At 43.0% G+C, this 20,912-nt stretch overlaps 1 protein-coding gene across 10 annotated transcripts; it reads left to right on the top strand.

Annotated features, from left to right (window-relative positions):
• The first annotated feature begins 210 nt into the window (after positions 1 to 210).
• On the top strand, positions 211 to 20,700 carry DDO (D-aspartate oxidase). Of its 10 annotated transcripts, none has more exons than XM_019499917.2 (7): positions 211 to 291; positions 6,584 to 6,685; positions 7,714 to 7,811; positions 10,560 to 10,734; positions 11,969 to 12,077; positions 14,725 to 14,901; positions 18,794 to 20,700. In XM_019499917.2, the coding sequence occupies exons 3-7, from the start codon at positions 7,767 to 7,769 to the stop codon at positions 19,359 to 19,361; spliced, it is 1,074 nt and encodes a 357-aa protein (XP_019355462.1). In that variant the 5' UTR covers positions 211 to 291; positions 6,584 to 6,685; positions 7,714 to 7,766; the 3' UTR covers positions 19,362 to 20,700. The 10 variants fall into 10 exon arrangements, with proteins under 10 accessions (XP_019355462.1, XP_014461310.1, XP_006261680.1 ...); XM_014605824.3 differs by lacking the exon at positions 211 to 291 and adding an exon at positions 794 to 883; XM_059732863.1 differs by lacking the exon at positions 211 to 291 and adding an exon at positions 4,486 to 4,736.
• The last annotated feature ends 212 nt before the right edge of the window (positions 20,701 to 20,912 follow it).

Here is a 20,912-nt window from a genome sequence, read left to right as displayed (position 1 = left end):
CACAGGTTGCTGCTCCTGTACCCCCTTTCTGAAATCCTGGATCTGCTTTTGCTTACCTCCTTGCAAAGGGGCTGGGCAGTGGGGGACAGCCTGAGTCTGCACTTGTCTCCTCCCACTGCTTATCTCCTCATAGCACCCGCCAAAAGATCTCCCAGCACCCTAGCTGAGAATCACTGCCCTAATCACTTCGATGTTCTGGACTATAGGATGGCAAAGTCTTCAACCAGAAATACCATCCAATACCTGAGAAACCATCCTGCACTCAAGTTTCATCGGAACTGGTGTGGTCTGGTAGGATGCTTGCATTTTCTGATGAAAAGCATTTCACTAATAAATTCCTAACTAGCTCTAGTAAAGGGTTAACTTCAACTTAACAAAGATTTGTTCAGGATCTATGTACTAGGCATTGAGTTGAAAGGTTTAAAGGGCTTGTGGCTATCTTGCATTTCTAAGTTAATGATTAACATTATAGCTCAGATATTATGGCAGCCATGATGGCACTCAATCAGGTTGTAATGAGTTATTTGTATCTAAGGAAAAGGAAGGCACATTTGAAGTAAGATACTGTGGAGTATCTCATTTAAAAAAAAATGACAATGTCCCCTTCATGCTAACAAACAGGATGGCTGGCTCCCCTTCAATGGGGGGCCAACTCTGAGGACAGCTTTTGATTGGGCACAAACAACTCTCTTATTTGTGGAGCACGGCAGCAAATCCTACTAGAGCCATGGCCAATGAGGGCTGGGTTTGACGTGTGTTGTCATAAATGCTCCACCCATTTAGTTGTTTTTCTTTTGGTTCTATTGACGGTTCTGTGCACTTGTTAGCAGTCACTGGGAGAGCAGCATTTGCCAGACAGAATCTGGATTCTTGTTCTAATAAGGTATTTCCCTCTCTCTCCCCTTAGTCCAACCCTTTTTTAAGTTGTAGCATAAAATCTGTTTCACCCTGTAAAGGACATGTTAGATCACAGAGCCCATTCCCTTGTAAACACAAGATATAATCCCCCCTTGCAGAAAATGTGTAAGATTAAAAACTAACATTCCTGTTCTTGCAAACTATACATTTCTCAAAGCAATTGGCTAACATGCTGGGGTGGGGGGCAGGGCGGGGTTAGCTCTTGATTAGAAGCTGACATGCTGTAAGATGAGTTGAGCTGTTTGTCATCGTTGTTTACGCTGCCCACCATTAGTCACGGTGTTTAATGTGGCATGTGAAATCCTTGTGACGTGGGAATGAGCGCGTGTGAATAAGCCCTTTCAGTGTTTATTCCACCCTGTGAAAAGAGCATGTTCTTGGCAATATCTGAGTCTGGGCTAATGGAAAGTTCAGACCTTTGTCTTCTTGGAGAAGGAGAAAGACCTTGTTTGACTTCCTGGCATGACTGTGAGATATTTAGTACTGATAGCTAGTACTGACATCACTGGCATTAGCTGCATTGTATTGATAGGTATTCCCAAGAGAAGAAGGGGTATCTGGGGACAGGTGTTTGAGGCAGTACACCTGGAGAGGCTTAGGAGCTGGATCTGTCTGACATAAAAACATGTCTAGTACATACCTTTACTGGGGCTGTTTATCAGTGTATGTGCACTCTCTCTCTAAAGCCCTGGCAAAAAAGACCAGGCAAGAGGACAGCTGAGGAAGGTCCTAGGTAGAAGCTCTATAGCAGGAAAGATGGACAACCCAGTGACAGGAGCACTAACTTGGGAAGTGTATTCAGTTCCTTGCTCTGCCACAGATTTCCTAGGTGACATTAGTTAAGTCAATTAGGGCAAGAGCCAGAGAGATACTTTAGGTGGCTCCAACGTGGGTGCAGAAATATGCCTCATCAGATTAAGCACCTGGCCCAAAAAACAAGCAAGATTCAAACAAGCAAGGCTGGATGCCCAGCCCCCTGTACTGCCAAAAGGAAGCACTAGGTACTTCAAAGGGCAATTCAGAGATGTTGAATGTTGCTAGTGGCAGCCAGGGAGAATAGCAAGCATGGGTGTATATCTGAACCCACTCCCAGCTCCATGGTTTAGGTGCCTGACTCAGGGTTGTACATGAGGCACCTCCATCTGCTCAGCTTCAGTGGATGGGTGGCAGGGATTCCCTTTTTAGCCTATACTATAGCCTTGTGATTAGAGCATGCTCCAGAAAAGTAGCAGATGTTGGTGCAGTGCACCAAGAGCTCAGTTCAAAATGTGGCTCAAAATGCATCGAGCTCCTGAATGGGGGTGGGTTGTGGGGATTGCTGGGATGTTTTTTTAGACGCAGGAAGTTAGAATCTGTTTTAGGTTCCTTAAGTACCTCTCTGGATCTCGCTCTTATGGCCAGATTTTAAAAGTATTTAGGGCCCAAGTGAGATGGTTAGAAGCATTTGAGTACCTCTAAAATCTGAACCCACATTTCTCTCTATCTCATCATCTGCAAAATAAATGGGTAATGAGGTACTTTCATATTGTCTGCAGGTTTTCTGAGGATAAACATAAAGATTGTGAAGTGCTGAAATATTTAATGGGGGACATATAAGTACCTAAATTCACAGACCCAGTAAAGGTGGGGGGAGGGGGAGAGAGAGAGAGAAAGAGAAATTAGCTTTTGTAATAATACATTCTTCTTTTAGTAAAATTTCATGTTCAGTCTTAGTGGAAGGTGAATCCTTGATCATTGTTTTGTGATTTGTCAGAAATTTACCTCTTCTGAAATGGTATAAATAAGAGAAAAGGAAAATGTTCAAGTCAAACCTGCTCCAAACCCTTGTTTGATAATCCTAGGGACTGAATTGCACTTTGCCAGCTTCTGTACTTCTGCAAACTCAGAAAAATGGCAAAACCCAGACCAGCTCCTTAGTTAGTGCAATGGGAGGGGAATTGAAAATATTTGTAAATCATTTGCCTTCACTAAGGAAGGTGGTAAGGATGAGCACGACAAATATACAAAAAAAAAAAATTGAGGAAGAGTTCATTCCAAAATGGAAATGTAAGACCTAGAGGGTATTCTTGTGTTTATACCAAAAGTGGGAGAGTCCCAGGGAAGGCTGAAGCCTCAATAAATATGAACAACACAAACACTGATTTTGGCACCCAGTATTGACAAAACCATGAGTCTGGCCCCAAAACATCATGAGGTTTTTTTTTAATTGTGAGATTTAAAAAAAAACAGTGCATCAGGGGGGCTTTTTGTTTACCTTCAGGTTAGCAGTTCTTCAGGTTACATTTTTCAAACTTTCTTTTTGCGCAACCCTGAGGGCTAAACACATTCCTTTTCTAACTATGTGACGGGGAAAACCATAGGACAGAAGAGACCAGCTTGTAGGAACACATCCAGGAAAGGTCTGTCACAGCAAAGGGTAGGGTAAGTAGGGTGAAAGATGGGGTCAGGAATAAAAAGGGAGCAGAAGCGATGAGTGCTCCAGGCAGCCAATTGCTCAGGGGCCACCACTCCTCCTTGTCTCCCGGGCACTGCTCCTTGAGGCAGGAAGCCTTTTCACATGAGCCCCATGTAGAAGGGAAAGCCACCTTGAGGGTTTTGTCTTAATGAAAGATGTTTTTTTCTTGGAACTGAAAGATGTTCAGTATCTTGGAACCACATTCATGAACCAACTTGAACAGTTAATCTCTACCTGAGCCATGAACGTTGCATGCCTCCCAAAGCTGGAAGGTGCATGGTGACTGCCTGCAGGCACTGCCGGCAGTGTTGGCAGCAACAAATCTCAGGGGGTGCACCGCCAATCTCAGGGGGTGCACATGCACCTGCGTGCACCCCCTACGCATCGTCTGAGCACAAGATAGGAGTCTCGAAAAATATATCTATATCAGGTTGCCAAACCATTAAAAGCCAGTCCAGGTCAAATCTTGTGTGAGCATAAAATAGAATGTGTGCGTGTATATGTGTAGTGTTTATGTACATACAGCCACATGGATCATTTCACCCACCCCTAGAACATGGCGGCAGTCCAGGCTGGAGACCCATCAATGTTTAACAGCACACAGCTGTGCTAAACAGCTGTATAAGAAAAGAATTAAAAGCAATGTAGCCATTTGAAATGATGTAATATTGGTAAGTTATCCAGTGATCTGAAATGGCAGATCCGCCTATACTTGCAGAGACTGCTATGGGATCTGATGTGATGGGCTAGCTGGCAGTGACTTAGCCCAGGGGTTTTGAAAGGGCAAAAGATGATTGAAGGACTTGGGATTCCCTTTCCTCACCAATCTGGTAATGATTTGGCCCAGGGGTTTTGAAGGGGTAAAAGATGATTGGAGGACTTGGGATTCTCTTTCCTCACCAATCAGGCCCCAGAGACTCACCCTCTCTGTCCCCTGACTGGCCCCTTGGGTCACCTGGAGGGGGATAAAAGGGGCAGCACAGCTGACTCAGGGAAGAGATTAGTGAGGGACCATGAGGAAGGAGCTTCAAAGAGTTGGCAAGAGCTGGGCCAGCAGGGTGGGAGTGGAAGAGCCTGAAGGAGCAGGACCTGTAGGCAGCAGTTGGGCTCTCAGCAGCACGGTGTATGGCCGGCAGGAGAGGCTTCCTGCTTCAGCAAGGATCTGAGCAGCGACCTGAGGGGTTCCTAGCTTGGCTTGCAGCTCCTCCAATCAGAGGTCAGGCAGCTCGACTTGAGGCCAGGGCTCCAGGAAGGTCAAGACCCCTAGCAGCTTAGAGCAGTACCAGCACTGGTGGCTGTGTGGTAGTGTTTTTGCCTGCTAAATGGGAGATCCACATTCAAGTCCCAGCTTTGGTGACTTGGGGTGAGTGAGCTAACAAGGAGAAACTTCTCTTGCAGTGGAAAAGGGCCATTGTGTTTTCCCTCTTTCATCCCCTCCAGGTACCTAGGCCCTATATTTCCTTGTCCTTTGACATTTTGTATTTTCGTGCCTTTTTATATTTCCCCAACCGGTATTGTTTGCTCTGTTGTTTGTGTTTTATGTTTTGTTAACCCTGTCTTTTGTCAAGGATTGTAAGTGTCTAACCTTTGTTGAATCCTGCCCCCTTGGGGCACTGTAGTGTCCTCTGTACCCCCTGATTATGCCTGTTATGTTCCTAGTATTGTTCCCTCATTAGAAGGTATATGGTTAAGTCCCCAGTGGTGGTCTGGCTCCCCTCTATAGGGGGAGGCGAGTCCCTACACCTCCCACAGTGCGTGTGCACCTGCTTTGATCCCTTCAATTGGCGAGGGGGTACCTCCTTGGAGTACTGCCCAGGTTACACTTACATGACTTCAAGAGATAAAGATCGCCTCAATACTGCCAGCCTTTAAGGCTCAAAAATCATGTGTCACATCCCAAAATATTGTAAAGACTTTTAAAAGTTTGGTTCTCTTAGTATGCCTTGTACTTTCCAAGCCTTCAGGGTACGGCACTCCTTTCATGTTTACAAGCTTTTCTCCCTGGTTCTGAGGGTCTAAACTTACTTGAGAAATAAGAAAGCTATGATATCCCTGCAGTCTCTTTGGCTGCCTATACACGTGCTCCAATACGTTCTAATTAGAACGCTGTACCAGTAAGCCCCTGTGAGTTTTTAAAAATGGCTGTGGGGTGCATTGAATGAGGTTTAGATAAAGCATCCTGCAGCCATTTTTAAATGCGTGGAGGACTAATACATGTGACGCTGCGGCATTTTAATTAGAGTGGCTGCTCAGAAACTGCTCTAATTATAATGCGCCCTCCCCCACCTCCGGGCACATGTATAGGCAACCTTTTTTCCACTAAGGTCATGATTCCTAACCTTTTTAGACTCAAGGCACCCCTCACAAAATGTAGGTTCTTGGTTTCACTGGATTTTTGACTACAGAAAAAGAATAGAGCAATTCTTATGTTGCAAAGAACTCAAAAACACTACAACAGGTCGGAATACTTTTAACACTATAGATTCCTATTTGAAATCTCTGGGTTTGTTTTGTGAATCATTTTGGTATACCTAACAGTGGTAACATTGCATAGCACTGCAGCACTCCTTAAAGGATCTCAAGGCATCCTAGCATGCCACAGCACCATGACTGAGAATCTCTTATTTGAGGCAAGGAACAACTACTTAATATCATGGGACTTGTGATAAAGTTTAATGACTTGGCAACACTACTTCTGCCCCATGGCTTGCCTGACAGATGCATATTAATTGATCAGGCTGGACTTCATATGCTCCCTCCTACTGAGGTCAGGGAGCAGGAAACCAGCCTTACCACAAAGACCATGTTCCCTTTGAATGCATGAGCTTGGGGTTAATCAGCTGGGCTTTGTTTCTGTTCCTGTTTGCCCCATTCTCTTTGTCAACAGTAAAGGCAGCTAAATTGACTGTAATCCAGAAGCAACCAGTTGTTCCACTGGGTACTTATTTCACCACTAAATCCTGATTTCTGCAATGCCAGCGAGTCTTAACAGGTGAGAAGCATCACTCTAACTGACACAGAACAGTTACTTGCCTACCACATCAGCTAAAAATAATCTGCCCCTGCTGTTCTAAACATGTCTTTTGCTCAGTAGGTCCCCAGCCCCCTGCATGGGCAGCGTGTGCTGTAGAATAAAGACTTGTCTTGCATATTCAAGTACGTATGCTTCTTTCTGGCTCTGATTGTGTGCCCCTTTTTTTTGTCCTGCAGAGCAAGAGCCTTGCTTCCTGAAGTCAATAAATTGTACCGACTTGACCTTGTATTAGGCTTGATTTGCTGAATGGATTCTTAATGCTTTCATACACTGCAATGGTGAGAGACAGAGAAATGCTTGTCACATTCAAGTAGTTTGCCTTCAGAGGTTAATTCAGTGGTGCACATGGACTGAGGGGGTGTGTGTGAGGAATGTAGACCCCGCAGCAGGGCAGGTAGTGGTTCCTGCCTTCCCTGCAGGACTCTTGCAAATGGACACTACTCAGTGGGTGGCTGCAGCAGGCTTTTGCCAAGCTGGTGTCAATTTAGGTTAAACCAGCTCCTTTGCAATAAGACTGTCTGAGGATGATTTGTGGTGAAACTAGAGCCTTTGCTAAACTGCCTCTTTCATCTTTCTGCCCCTGCTACAGAGAGGTCAGTAAGAAAATTCAGTCTCTGTCATGGCCAATTGTACCAGTAAAAGTCAGACAGGACTGCAGAGGGGGAATCGAGAACAATTCCTTGGCTGGTGGATAATGGGCACATACCAAGAATGTGTTGAGGGTGTTGCACAAACGGCTAGTTTCGTGCCCCTGGAGGCTTGTCCAATCTACCCCAGGAGAGAGTCACACACAGGCTAGGTCCAATTTCAGATTTATTTGTTTGCAAACAGACCGACCCAGGAGTTGAGCCACTCAGATCAGGGTCGACAACAAATTGGGTCTGAAACGTCTTTTTATAGCCAAGGTAAACAATAGATTTCAACGTATCGTGCAATTATTGGCAGACTTAGCATTACGTCTTGCATTTTATGTCTAGCAGTTACATGTTCCATGACGGTTTACATACATGTCTCATTTACATCTTAAATCCCCTCCCAGGGGCAGTTCTTAAGCCCCTCGCGGTCATCCTTCGGTCAGGGTCTGGTCTCTCCACCTCAGCATCTTCCCTGCCCCTCTTCTCTTATCTCTCGTAAGGAGTTATTTATTGCATCTGTTCCTGGCTCTGTCTGCAGAAGTTTTTTTTTTTTTTTTGCTACTCGTAAATCTATCATTAGCATATATGCCTTAGCAAAAGCAATTATGAAAATATGCAGAAGCAATTATAAAAGCAGGAAAATATAGATTATGCTATATTTTTACCACAAGGGCTACTGAAGAAGAGGGATCCAGTGGAGGCACCCATTTTGTGAAGGTCCCAGATGCTCTTTGAGGCTGCTGACAACAGAAGGTGTCCACTCAGGCTGGTAGAGATTTTTGCATGAAAATGTTGTTAATTAAATAAATGACTTTTACAAAAACCAAACCCGGGGAGGAAGGGGGAAAGCAATTTCATTAACAACTTCATGATATTTTTTGCCAACATTTTTATTGAATGTATTTTTGAAATAGTTATTTAAATGTTTCTGTTAGCAAAACATGCTGAAAACTGGGATTATGGCCAAGGAATAATTTCAGAAAATGATTTTGAACAAAAACTCTATAAAAAACATTTTGAAACATACAACAGAAATTGGAAGCCAGGCCCATTTTGAACCCTGCAAAATGAGGCAACTGTGAAATTCTGCAAATTGTCAGGGAGAAATTGCTTTGTCTTTTTCTTCAACCAGCTCTAGTTCCTACTAATCCAGAAACCTGGCAGGTTGAGGTGAAGATGGCACTGAGCCATTGAGTTTAGGTCTAGATCCGAATTTTTCCAAATTTGGGGTTTGAAGTAATGATTAAAAGTGGATTCTGTCTTGATCAGTAGCATAACTAGGGGTGGGTGACTGAGACTTCAGCTGTGGGGCCTACTTAGAGGGAGTGTAACAGTGGTAATTACTGTCACTGCCAGCCTGTCCACCACCACTACAGCAGTTGGCTTGGCCCCTACCACTACTCTGCTGCACAGACCCTGATCAAGATGCTTCATTGCTTAGTTGCTTCTTTAAAAGTATTGCTCACCATCTGCCCCCCCTCCCCCACCCCTGGGTACTCCTATCTGGCTGGTTCATAAAGTAGAAGAGAAAAAATATTCAAAACGAAAAAGGAGTTTAGCAACAAAGGTTGCAGCTGTGCCCAGCTGCTGTACAGGACAGCTGCAGCGGAGGGGAGGAGTTTTTTGTATGCCTGCAAAGCAGCCAGGCAGATCTGGCCTAAAAAGAACAGCAGTGATCCTACGTAAATAGTATATAACAAAAAAAGAAAAAAAAAAAAAAAGGGGCGGGGGGGGGGGGGGGAGAAGAGAGCTGCCCGAGCTCTTATTAGCTGTGATGGACTAAACAAGCAGGATCTTCCGAAGTTTGTATTATTTGCACTGCCTCAGCAAAGGAAATAAACAATGCCTAAAATCTAATTTAACATAAAGAAGTAAGAATTCTTTATATGCTCATAGCTCAATGCTGCAAGTGCTGTTTTCCAGAAGGGAAGAGCAAGATCAAGGGACTACAGTTGGATTTTTGCCATTGAATATATGATCAAAACTATCACCTGGCTTTAGAGAGAACTTCTAGCAGGGGGTGGCAAATTTTAGATTCCTGGGATCATGGAAGGAGTTAAAACCTAGTAATTATCAGCTAGACACATCTAGATACTAGGTGGCCAGGTGCAGGGATCAGATACTTTAATAGAACAAGAAAGAAAAAAAAATCTACTTTTTATGTAAATATTAACTAAAAACATAATTAAATGTAGACTCTTCGAAGAAGCCAAGCATTTTCAAAATCAAGTCAGAGCAAGGGAAGTTCATGCACTCAACTTCTCAAGGGGCGCTTGTTTTTCTTGGCTCTGTGGACTTTCCTTTGATTCATTTGTGCAAAGTCCAGAAGGCGTGGTTTTTACTGAAGTTGATAGGAGCTGTGGGTGCTCAGAATTGCATCAGTAGGTACAGAGGAGGAGCTGTGGTTCACCCTCAGCCTACCTTAGAAAACTGTCCTGCCTACCCTGGCTATGAGTTAGAGCCTTTATCATCACTCTAAGCCTAGGGCCACAAATGTGTCCTTAAATATGCCAAAGCACAAAAGGATTTTGCCTCCAGAGGTGCCCCATATGAGGTGTAATCAAGACACCAAAATCACTTCACAAGAAATCTTTTGACAAAAGGAGCTATTCTCTACCCTGCAACAGTGTACATCACCTTTAATGGTGACATCTATATTTTCTGGGACAAAAATCAGTAGGCAGTCTCATTTTGTGATATTGAGGAGGACAAGGTTTCCACAGGGGATGAGCTAAAATAAATGCTAAACAAAGCCATTTTTCATCTGACACCTGAACCCCTGCTCTGTGTAACTGATTTGTCTGTAGTGTGGTTTGCTTTCATTATTCAATCCTTTGCTTCCTTTAATTTCTATAGATGTTAGTGCTTTAAGATATTCAGATTCTATTTTTACTGTTTCACCTTGTCACAAAGAACAACATTTTCAAGAGCCCCCCCCATGGAATGGCTTGGCACTCAACAGCCACTGAAAGTCCCTTTAGAGCCCAACTCCATCAGGTGTCTTGGCAAACCCCACCCAATATCATTAAAGATGGAGCACAGCCACTGTACTTAAAGATCTTCTCCTCGCCACTTTCCAAGTGGAAGACAAATTATGGTTTGCTTTTGAGTCTGAAATATTTTTCAAAATGAGTTATGTTTAACTCTGACGCTGGTGCCAATCTTGTCATTCTTGGTTCTTGGCACATAGGCAACGCTCTAAGAAAATGGATTTCACTGGGTTTGTGAGATCAGTTTTTTGTGTGACTGTATTTCAGAAGCTTATCTCAGTGGTATTAATTACATGATATCTCTTTTCTCAAAAAATATGGGTGTAATCTTACGCACACAGGGGTAGCCACAGTCCTGTGGGACTATTCACCTAAAAAAGTTCCTAAGATCCAGCTTTTTTGTCATTTTGTATTTTGTTTACAGGATATAGCTGAAATTCATAGCAAAGCATTTAAAAACATTCATGTTGGTTGTGGAGTTTTAAGTAACCTGTGGAATCTTTTTTTTCCCTTCCCTTTCCTTACAGTCAATGTCTAAGCCAAGGATTGCTGTTATTGGTGCTGGCTTGATTGGCCTCTCCACAGCAGTATGCATTTCAGAAACTATCCCTACATGTTCTGTGACTATAATTTCGGACGAGTTTACTCCTAACACAACAAGTGATGTAGCTGCTGGGATGCTTATTCCACATACATATCCAGGTGAATTAAACTTCTGCTTGACATGTAGATGTAAAGTTCAGGTTTAAGCTTTGCTCTTCATATCTATTAGATTGATATTGAAGATGAACTATCTGCTTGCTTCTGATTAGTTTAGGATATGTCTTCAGTCCCTACTTTCTGAAGAGTCATGGTGGGGGAAACCCAGTGTTTTAGGTTAGTGCTAGTGACTAGGCTGTTCTGGTGTGCGCACTGTTAAACCCTAAAGATGTTTGGGGGTAGTCTAAATTCTTTAAGGCTTTTCTTTATTTTCAATGAAAACACCTCTGTTCATATGCCTGTTTCAATACTTACTGTTGTATAGTGTTTGCTGAGAGGATGAGCATGATTACAAATAATAGAGTTATTGCACTTCCAACAAATTAGCTAACCATCTCTGTGATTTATTGAGTTAACAGTCTGCAGACAAACAGCTACTTCGTGACTTTTAGCCCATGGCCTTCACTGCAGCAGGATGGCTATAGTCTGCCCCAGTGGGAACACAGAAAGGCTTATATCTCAAAGGAAAAGAAAAAAAACCTTCAAAAGTAAATGTTTCTGCAGTGGCCTCTACCTGACTGTTTGCAATTCCTTGTACATTTAATAATAATGATAATATATTATATGAGAAAAACAGCAATACATTCATCTGTACACTTAACTAGAGAAGCAATGGTAGAGGGTATGTCTTATGGAAAAGGTGCTTGAGTTCATGTTGTCCTAGGAAAGGTACTTTTTGCATTTCTTTACTTTGACATTCTGGTATTAAATTACACAGGCCTGAGACTAAGGATTTCAGTGGGCTGGTGTCTGTGCCTGAGGATCAGGCCTTAATATTGCATTAATATATACTTTTCATTAATACATAGCTCAGCACTGTAGTCTGTGATGAGAACAACGGCAGCCTGGTGGTAAATATTAAAGGCCCAGTATTGCAAGGTGCTGAGTTCTTCCTTTGAAGACCAGCACAGTCTGTAAGAGTTGAGGACACCCAGCACTGTACACAAGGTGCAGAAAACCTGTACACAAAGCTTTGGATCTTTTGAGTACCTAAGACCAGTTTAAATTCAGATGCGTTTTTTATTTATAGTGCACACTTTTATGTGGTAGTCTGCCGTGTTTAACCATATAGAATTGTTATTCCTATTTCTTTTGACTCTTCTCTGATACTGATTTGGGAGTCTTTGCCTGATCTACATTTTCCTTCTGTGTAACTTGTGTTGTATTTCATAACTAGGTACACCAATTTATCAGCAGAAGCAGTGGTTCAAGGAGACCTTTGATTATCTCTTTGCAATCAATAATTCTTCTGAGGCTCCCAGTGCTGGCATTAGTTTGGTGTCTGGGTAAGAAAAAAAACTGTCAAGAAGTTTTTCACATTGGTATACCACAGACTGGGATACACAGGGCATCTATTCACATTGTGGTAAAGGGACTCTCCTTATTTGGAACTTTTCTTGTAACTATATTCAAAATAAGCTACAGCTTTAGGAAACATTCAGTCAGACAAAGTGTCTTTTGAAGCAAAAACCACGCAAAGGCACAAACAGACAAATCAGGGCTCTCTTCCCCTAAATATAACTTGTAGCCTGCATTTTCTGGACAATCATCCTTTAGTTGCTCAAAATATAGGTGGCCTGACTAGCAATGGGATATGTAAGTTTGCATGATACTCCAGCTCTCATAACTAAATATAAAACACAGTACATGCTTGCTACCCAATATGTGGAGAAAGATTTGACTATTCTGGGAGCTGAGGTAACGTAGTGGGCACCTGAAAAAAAGTGTGGTCAGGGTTAGATGTGGGACACTACAAGAGGTATTTATAGTCCATAGGAAGAGAATAGGAGTTAATAATTTATTATGAGAGGAGCAGTTACTACTTCCCTAGCAGTTGGAAATATGCTGAACCGGGAGAATGTGTGCATAATAGAAGTTTGGCTTTTGAAGGCCAGGGGAGAAAAGATTTTAGTTTGAACTGGAAAAAGGGAAGCAAATCTTGTCTTATATATCTGGAGTTGAGTCCTGACATTGAAGTTGTGATTTGGATCCGGATTCAGATCAACAAGTTCACACTGGGATCTGAACCCGTTTCTAGACTTAACTTGAATGATTCAGCCAGTGGTGCTCAACTTTTTGGCTTGGCACACAGGGCTGGATTGAACCCTGTGTACCAGGATAAGGCCCAGATACCTGGATCAGGCCTGTGTGGCCTTAGCTGGCCCCCTGCATGCTGGGATAAGGCTTCAGCTCCTGTAGCACTCCTGCCCAGTCCTGCAAGCTGGCATTAGCCCCGCAGTCCCACACCGATCTCCCACATGCTGAGATGGGGCCCTGGGGCCTGGTGCTACTTCTGCTCAGCCATGATGGCAGAATCAGGGTCCTGGAGCCCCATACGACATCCAACAGGCTTTGTATGCTGGCACAGATCACTAGGGCTCCACACTGGCCCTACTCCCACATGCTGAGATTGGGGCCCTGGAGCTTTGCATCTCCTCTGTCCAGCTCATGTGCCAAGATTGGGGCCCTGGGGCCCTGCACTGCTTCTACCCAGCCCTGCATGCCAGAATCAGGGGACCTGAAACCCCATGCTGCTTCTGCCTGGCCTTGTGTGCCAGAAGTGGGGCTCAGGGGCTCCACGCCCCACTTTCCACCCCAACATACCAGGATTGGGCTACATATACCAGATCTAGCACACGGGGCTATCATCCATGGGGCTCCCCATAGACCTGTGGGGAGCCCCATAGGCTGGATGATGGTGCTGGGAACCAGATCTGGTCTGCGAGATGGGAGCAAGTACCCCTAGCCTAAGCATTTGCAAAAAATTTCAGCTATCAGATGAAAGGTTCCTAGACTGCAGAAAGAAGAAAGTGTTAATGATTCATGTAGGCCCTCTCCAGTAGAGTTTCTGTTCTAGGTAAAAATGGTGACAAAAAAGAAGATACAGAACACATTGTGGTGGGAGAAAACTCCCTGGAGTTTGTTGTCTAGCTGTATAGGAACTAGGCAACACGGGTAAAGTTTTTTACTGCAGTATCTTTGCTCGAGCAATGACCATTAAGCTAGTAAAGAGGTAAAATAGCCCCCCCTAAAGGGTGGGGCATTTTTTTATACTTTTTACAAGAAGGCAAGACTACAGGGTTAATAAAAGCAATACTTGGGCGGTGCTTCACAGATCTTCATAACAGCATATTTCTATTAAGCTGAACTAGCACTTTTTAAAAGTTAAAAGTTTAGTAACAGTAACATTATGATATGTTAGCAAAACTTGCACAGTGGTAGATACTTCTTAAGGACACGATCACTGTATTTAGAACAATGGCTTCTTTGTTTTATCTTGTTCTTTGCTGTAGCTGATTTTACAGTACACAGACACAGATTCACTTGCTGCATTTTACTCAGAAAATGGTTAATACAGTTAAAATGATTACTTGACATAAGCAAAGGCTTAGCTATTATTCTGCCTTGTGGTTAGCAACATTGCTAGGCCACAGGTCATGTCTTGTATTTAGCTGTATACTTCTTAATAATCTAAATTACTGTTAACCTAACAGCATGCTATCAGAAAACTATTTTATTTTAGGGTAATAACAAACATGCCCACCACAACATTATCCTGCTGTTTCCCCCTGTCCCTCTACCCATCATATTAAATCCTCTGTCCCTCTACCCATCATATTAAATCCTCTGTTACCACATTATTTTATTTTATTTTTTTGTTTGGTGATTATAAGCTGGTTGCTTTCAGAGGCCTCGCTGAGTTTTATCTGTCCTGGTCCTTCACTCTAAGTTCTACAATAACACTGCTAAACATTTCTGTAAGTTAAGTATCATTTATGAATTCTTCCACATCGTTACTGTTGACACTTGAGGGGCCCCATTAGTCAGTGGAATCTGATTCCTAGATTAATATTTTAAAACTGAGATCAATGTGAATTGTGACACACTGGAGCATGTGCCTTAATCTCACCATTTCTCTTCCATGTCCTTTAGCTGGCAGATCTTTAAAACCAGCTCCAGTGTAGAGTTACCCTTCTGGTCTGACATTGTGTTGGGATTTCGGGCAATGACAGAAATGGAACTGAAGAAATTTCCACAGTATCGATTTGGCCAGGCGTTTACTACCCTGAAATGTGACTGTCCATCCTATCTGATCTGGCTGGAGAAGAGGTGGGTGCTGTTGGGGAAGGGAGTGAAGAGTGGTATTTTCTGACAACCACAAATTGGGAAACCATGTTCTAAGAAAGAAGTTGAAAACTAGAGAGGGTTCAGGTGCAAGCAACAACGATGATATAGGTGTTGGAGAGAAACCTATATGAGGAAAGGCTGAAGAAATTATGAATGCTTAGTCTGGAAGAAAGAAGGTTAAGATAGGTTGTGATAACAATTTTCAAGTATTTGAAAAACTACCATAATACTGATGGAGAAGCATTGTCCTTCCTTGCACACTGTTTCAATCGAAAAATCTCATATTTCAGAATTGGCTGGCCTAATTCCTCTCCAATCTGGACAAAAACCTCTCTTCTACTCCACCCACCTCACAAAGCTACTTGGAATTAGGGGTAAAATATTCTCCCATAGCAAACCTTTCAGAAATATTCACATGTGAAAAGTGTTTGACTTATCAGAAAAAACGTGCTTTAAAATATATGTTTATGCAGAAAAAGAAAGTTGGAAGTTTTAGTAAAACCAGGGACCCCCCCATTCATTTCCATGTGCCATTCATTTCAAATAATTTTGGGAGAGTCAAAAAGCCAATCCAATAACATTCTGAGCCCTGGTATGTATATAATTCAATTAAATAGACCAGGGGTTTTCAACCTTTTTTAGCAAGTGTACCCCTTCTGGTGGCAGTGGCTGGATGCTGGGTGTGGCAGGGACGGGTATGACGTCTTTCCAGTGGTGGCCTAGAATGATCGAGTTTGGTCCAAAGAAAGCCAGTGGTAGGACATAGCCACAGCAAGGTGCAGGTGAGGCCCATGCTGCCAAAGCCTCCTGGCTCCAGGCTGATCCAACAACTCCCTGGGCCAGATGCTGGCCATGATGCCAGTCAGATGATGCCAGTTTAGACAGCTATAACCAAGTATGGCCAGCCCTGACAGAGGCCTCTCGCACCTGCTTGTTCATGTTGGTTTTGATTTACAGATGCAAAACTAGCTGTTGCAAGGGGACTGGGCCTGTCACAGTGAAACCTGAGGTAGCACCACAGACCCCATAGGGGTCCCCGACCAGCCAGTTGGGCAGTGCATGTGTAGCCCACAGAGGGGTGCTGCTGCCCTCAGGCCCCCCCTGACCCTGCTCCTGGGAGCGGGCACAGAGAGCAAGCTGAGATGTGGGGTGGGGAGGCACTGCGGTGTACTGCATGGGGCCAGCGGCACCCAGTATGCCCCTCCCTCTTCCCCGGGTAAGAAGCAAAATATGGGAACGCTTTGGGGTGCGCTCCATCCCCGCTTGCCTGCCCACCTGAGTATACCCCCTACAGCCCTCCTAAGTACCCCTAGGGGTACCCATACTCCTGGTTGACAACCCCTGAAATAGACTTAAAAAAAGCAAACACATGTTGCCATTTCACAGGCATAATAATTGGATTCAAGACAATTTGATGTTAGGTGGTGAAATGAATATCTGCATCCTGGAGCAAATCTCCATTGCTGATTGCTTGATTATGATCAAAGCTATTGTATGATGTGTCATAACATAACTTGTTTTAGCAGCAAGCAAAGTGGGGGTATGTTAGTACAGAAGTCAGGTGGCACAATCTCATAAGAACACATGCCTTGTCATGTTTCATTGTCCAATACTGATACTGAAAACTGTCCTTTGCACAACTGAATTGCTGACTCCATTTAGTTGCTGTCAGGCATTCTTTGCCCCAAAGACTTTTGTAGCTTTCTTATTCCTTTTTATGCTCTTTTCATTTCTCAAAGGATGAAACCTAGTAATGTGATCTGCATATTTTCCCTTCTGTGAGGATCAGGGAAAAGAGCATTTTAAACATGTAACTAATTCTGCAAACCCAAGTGATTTGAGAGGTCTTTACAGAACCTTGCTTGGACTGCACAAATGATCGTGTATCAGACTGTCTTTCTAGACTGGCTCCAATCTTACAGTTCAAGAACTTTCTCTCACTGCCTTGCTTGAATTCTGTAGGATGTTTAATGGTGTTTGAAATCTCACCCTGTCTTTGCCAAATACAAAAGCCTTGTGTGGTATCCCACTACAGAAAAGGTCAACCTGTACCTACAACATATGTTGCTTGACTTTTCCCTAGCTCTCAGGGTTCTCTCTGCTTCACCCACCTGCCAGACTCTCAGTTTAAAGTTAAGCAAGATGCATTGATATTGCCAATTGACAATATGCAAATTATTCTGCCAGATTCTTATGTCACAAACAGCTCTGCTGGAGCCTGCTGCCTTTGCATTTGGATACATAGCTGTACCTGCTGTCTGAAAGGAAGACTGGTGTGTAAAAGGATAACAGACTCTACTGCATAGCAAATTGATATGGGACCTCTCCCATGAATTATGTTACTATCAGGTGCTGAAACAACACTAATGATACAGAATAATTTTTCTCAATCACAGTGACAGAGGGCTACTGTTAACTTCTATCCCGGGTCTGACAGGGGTGGAGCATTTCTCTGAGAACAGGGAATTAGAGGAGTCCTGCAGAGAGAAACAATAATTTTAAGGCAAGTTCAAGATGAAGGATAGGTTGACATTTAAATTAACAATAAAGGCAAACTCCAGGACAGAGGTAAGTATTGGCTGAAAAAGTGGTATATGTGGCTAACCTCTAGCAAAACAGAGCTGGAGGTTATGCAGTAAATTGCATCACCCCAACCTTCATTAGAGAGCCACTTTCAGAGTCACTGGGTGCATCTACACATACACTTTACTACGGAGTTGACAAATTAGCTCCACAGTAAAGCATCACCATCTACATGTGTGCCAGTACTAGAGCACAGTAAAACAATTAATTCTGCTATAGGAGCATGTGGTCGGGGACAGCACTATCCTATGGCAGAGTAATTTACTCTGCCAAAATGCACATGTAGAAGGTGACAGGGGCTGGCTGGGGCACAAAGGTGCTGAAGTGCAGGGGCTGCCTGCTACTTCCATTCTCTCATGCCCCAGCCAGCCCTGACTGCCACCTGGAGCCTGGGGATGACTCCCTGAGCCTACTGTCAGCCCAGAGCTGCTCTACCCTGGCTCAAAGTGCTGCGGTCCTGGGCACATGTATATACGCTGTGCCCGGGAGCAGCTGACTCCAGCACAAACTGCACTGAAGTTTATCGTGTCCATTAATTGCATGTGTAGATGCACCCACTGTGAATTTATACTTACCACATCTACAAATAAGGCCTGATTCTTCTCTCTCATGCAGTGTATTCTGTCTTTATGCCCTTGTAAATGTTATATTTCATACCAGCCCCCAGTTTAGCCTAATTTTCAACTGAGGGTCCTAAGTTTGAAAGGAATGCAGTATAAGGGAGTCTCTACAGAAAAAAGAAAGATGCTTCAGAAAAAAAAGAAACAAGGATCTTTTGATTTTAGTGTTTTGAAAGTGTACATTCTGATAGAGGAAGTGTGGAGCAACAGGCAAGATTTCTTCATATGCATGCTCAGTAACTGGTCAGACTTATTCATAGTAAGCTAAATTCCAGCTCACTTTCACACACCTAAGCTGCACTTAACGCAGCAGCAATATAACAGTAGCTTTTGGCACTATATCAGTATAAATGGACAAAAGCACAATTGCCTTAAATTTGAATGAAACGCGTTAAGGTAGACTAGTTTAATTCAGCTTATACTGATATTGGAGCAGACAGATAGATAAACAGTTTCATCAATTCAGTGTGATATAGTAAATCAGTATAATTTTAAACTGGTTCATCTATCTTTACCCTAATTCATATGAGTCATAAATAGAACCCCAGTGCATGTACTTTCACTTTTGTTCAGCTTGCATTTTTGTTTCACTAATCAAAGGATATTTTGATGGTAAATTGTCATGCTTTACCTATAGTGCTTTTTTTTAATTCTTTGTTTGTTTTTTGTAGGTTGAAAGGAAATGGGGGTGAGGTGCATGCTAAACGAATAGCAAACCTGTGGGATCTGCAGAACAACTATGACATTGTTGTCAATTGTACGGGCATTGGATCCAGACAACTTATTGGTGACTTAAAGATATACCCTGTCAGAGGTCAAGTGCTCAAGGTTCATGCACCTTGGCTAAATCACTTCATCCGGGATGGAGATGGATTAAGCTATATCTACCCAGGAATACATAATGTAACGTTAGGCGGGACAAGGGAGAAGGACAGCTGGAATCTGTCCCCAGATCCTAACATTAGCAAAGACATATTTGACAAATGTTGTGCTCTTGAACCCTCACTTCAAAAAGCACAGGACATAAAGGTGAGGGTCGGTCTGCGGCCATCCAGGTTAGCTGTGAGGCTTCAGAAAGAGATACTGGTCCAAGGTGAGAAAAAATTGCCTGTAGTCCACAACTATGGACATGGTTCAGGCGGTTTTTCAATGCACTGGGGCACTGCCAAAGAGGCTGCCCGACTGGTGGGAGAGTGCATTGCTACTCTGCAGGACTCTCTTTCAAAGGCCAAGCTCTAAACTAAATGGCCTCCTTTTTCAGTTAGCAGTGGGATAATGATGAGTACATCTACATGCCACCCTATGGTGACATTGTTGCTGTGCTGTCCTTTAGTACTTCCTTTTGGGTTTTATTTTATTAATAGATTTATTGGGCAATGCCATCCAAAATGAAGTACTAAAGCACGGCCCAGTGTTGCACTACATCATCCCCAAGGAAGTACTAAAGCACAGCACAGTAACTGCCCAGACTGCGCCATACGCGTGGCGCATGGTTATTTTTAGTTGCTACTTTGCCATTGTAGCATGTTATAATGGGGAAGTGTGCCACTACTGTGAAGTAGCTACCGGTTATGTGTAGACCAACATGATGGATACATCGCTGTAATGTGTCACACTACGTCACTGTAGTGACATGTAGATACTCCCATTAAATCTATTACTAAAATCTTCAGAATGTTGTTCTGAAGCAAATGTAAGGGTCCGTGTGCCATTTTTGCCCATGGCTGAGTTCCAGTTGGCCACAGGAGACCAGAGGGAAGCCAGAGAATTTCTCTGGAATAATCTTATCCAAGCAAATCAAATTAAAGCAACTTCAGGTTTGCTTTAATGTATGTTGCTTTTGAAAGGTCAGTAATGGACCATCCATCAGTGAAATGAGTTCTGCTCTTTGTCCCTTCCAGGCCTAACATACCTCCAGCAAACCCCTTCTCCTTCCAGACTTTTCCTCTTCAAGGAGTAGGAGGGCAGCTGGCACAGGAACCAATCTGTTGCTTACCTCTGCAAGGATGACAAAAGACATAGGCTCATAGTAGAGAATCTGGCACTGTCTCTTTCCTTTAGCTAAGAATATAATTCCAGAGTTAATTCAGTATAAAATTAGCTATCTGAGGGACAGAATCAACATGTTAACACAGATAAAGCAAAAAAGATCCCAAACAAATTTAAAAAACAATACTATATTGATGATTTGATATGATCACTTGAAAGATTTCTTCTCTAAAAAAGTGTGTAGACTGTAGATCTTCTCCAGAGGTTGATTAATGCAGAGTAATGCTTCACAAGCCACATACCTGATAACAATGCACCTACACATAGCACTGCAGTTGGATTCAGACACTTGGTTATGCAGTGAGTACCAAAAATCTCTGCAGAAAAAGCTTTCACCAGAAAATCCTACATCTGCAATTGCTTTTATCTAGTTCATCTAGTTTCAGTAGTTCCCAACATTTTATGTAACTCTTTGTTTATTTCCAGTAATGGTTTTCATATTGCAAGCTACAGTATGACTCAGTGCATTAGCATATTTTAACTTTTGATACTAGAAATAAAACATAATACTCAGTGGGTCTGGACTGCATTTGCAAATGGCTATTCTCTCATTTGTGTAATGAATATATTATGCATACCTGAGAATGTTAACATTCATTAGAAATGCCAGGCTGAGCAGCCTCTGCCCAGACAGTGATATCCCTTTTTTTTTATCAAAGGACAGAACAACATTCAGTTCTTGAGCCACACTAACTTCCTCAGTTCTGACCTGGAAGAACTATCTTTGGAGTAAGCCTCAGG

Source organism: Alligator mississippiensis, chromosome 1, assembly GCF_030867095.1.
Source record: "Alligator mississippiensis isolate rAllMis1 chromosome 1, rAllMis1, whole genome shotgun sequence".
NCBI classification, from domain to species: Eukaryota; Metazoa; Chordata; order Crocodylia; family Alligatoridae; genus Alligator; species Alligator mississippiensis.
This window is presented reverse-complemented; position numbering and strand designations above follow the sequence as displayed.

Bases quoted from the DNA above. Each gene is read 5' to 3' on its own strand.
- DDO (XM_019499917.2), top strand. From the start codon at position 7,767: ATGCTCTTTGAGGCTGCTGACAACAGAAGGTGTCCACTCAGGCTG. The intron at 10,735-11,968 runs GTGAATTAAACT...TTTCATAACTAG, and splicing joins TATTCCACATACATATCCAG to GTACACCAATTTATCAGCAG. The intron at 14,902-18,793 runs GTGGGTGCTGTT...TGTTTTTTGTAG, and splicing joins CTGATCTGGCTGGAGAAGAG to GTTGAAAGGAAATGGGGGTG.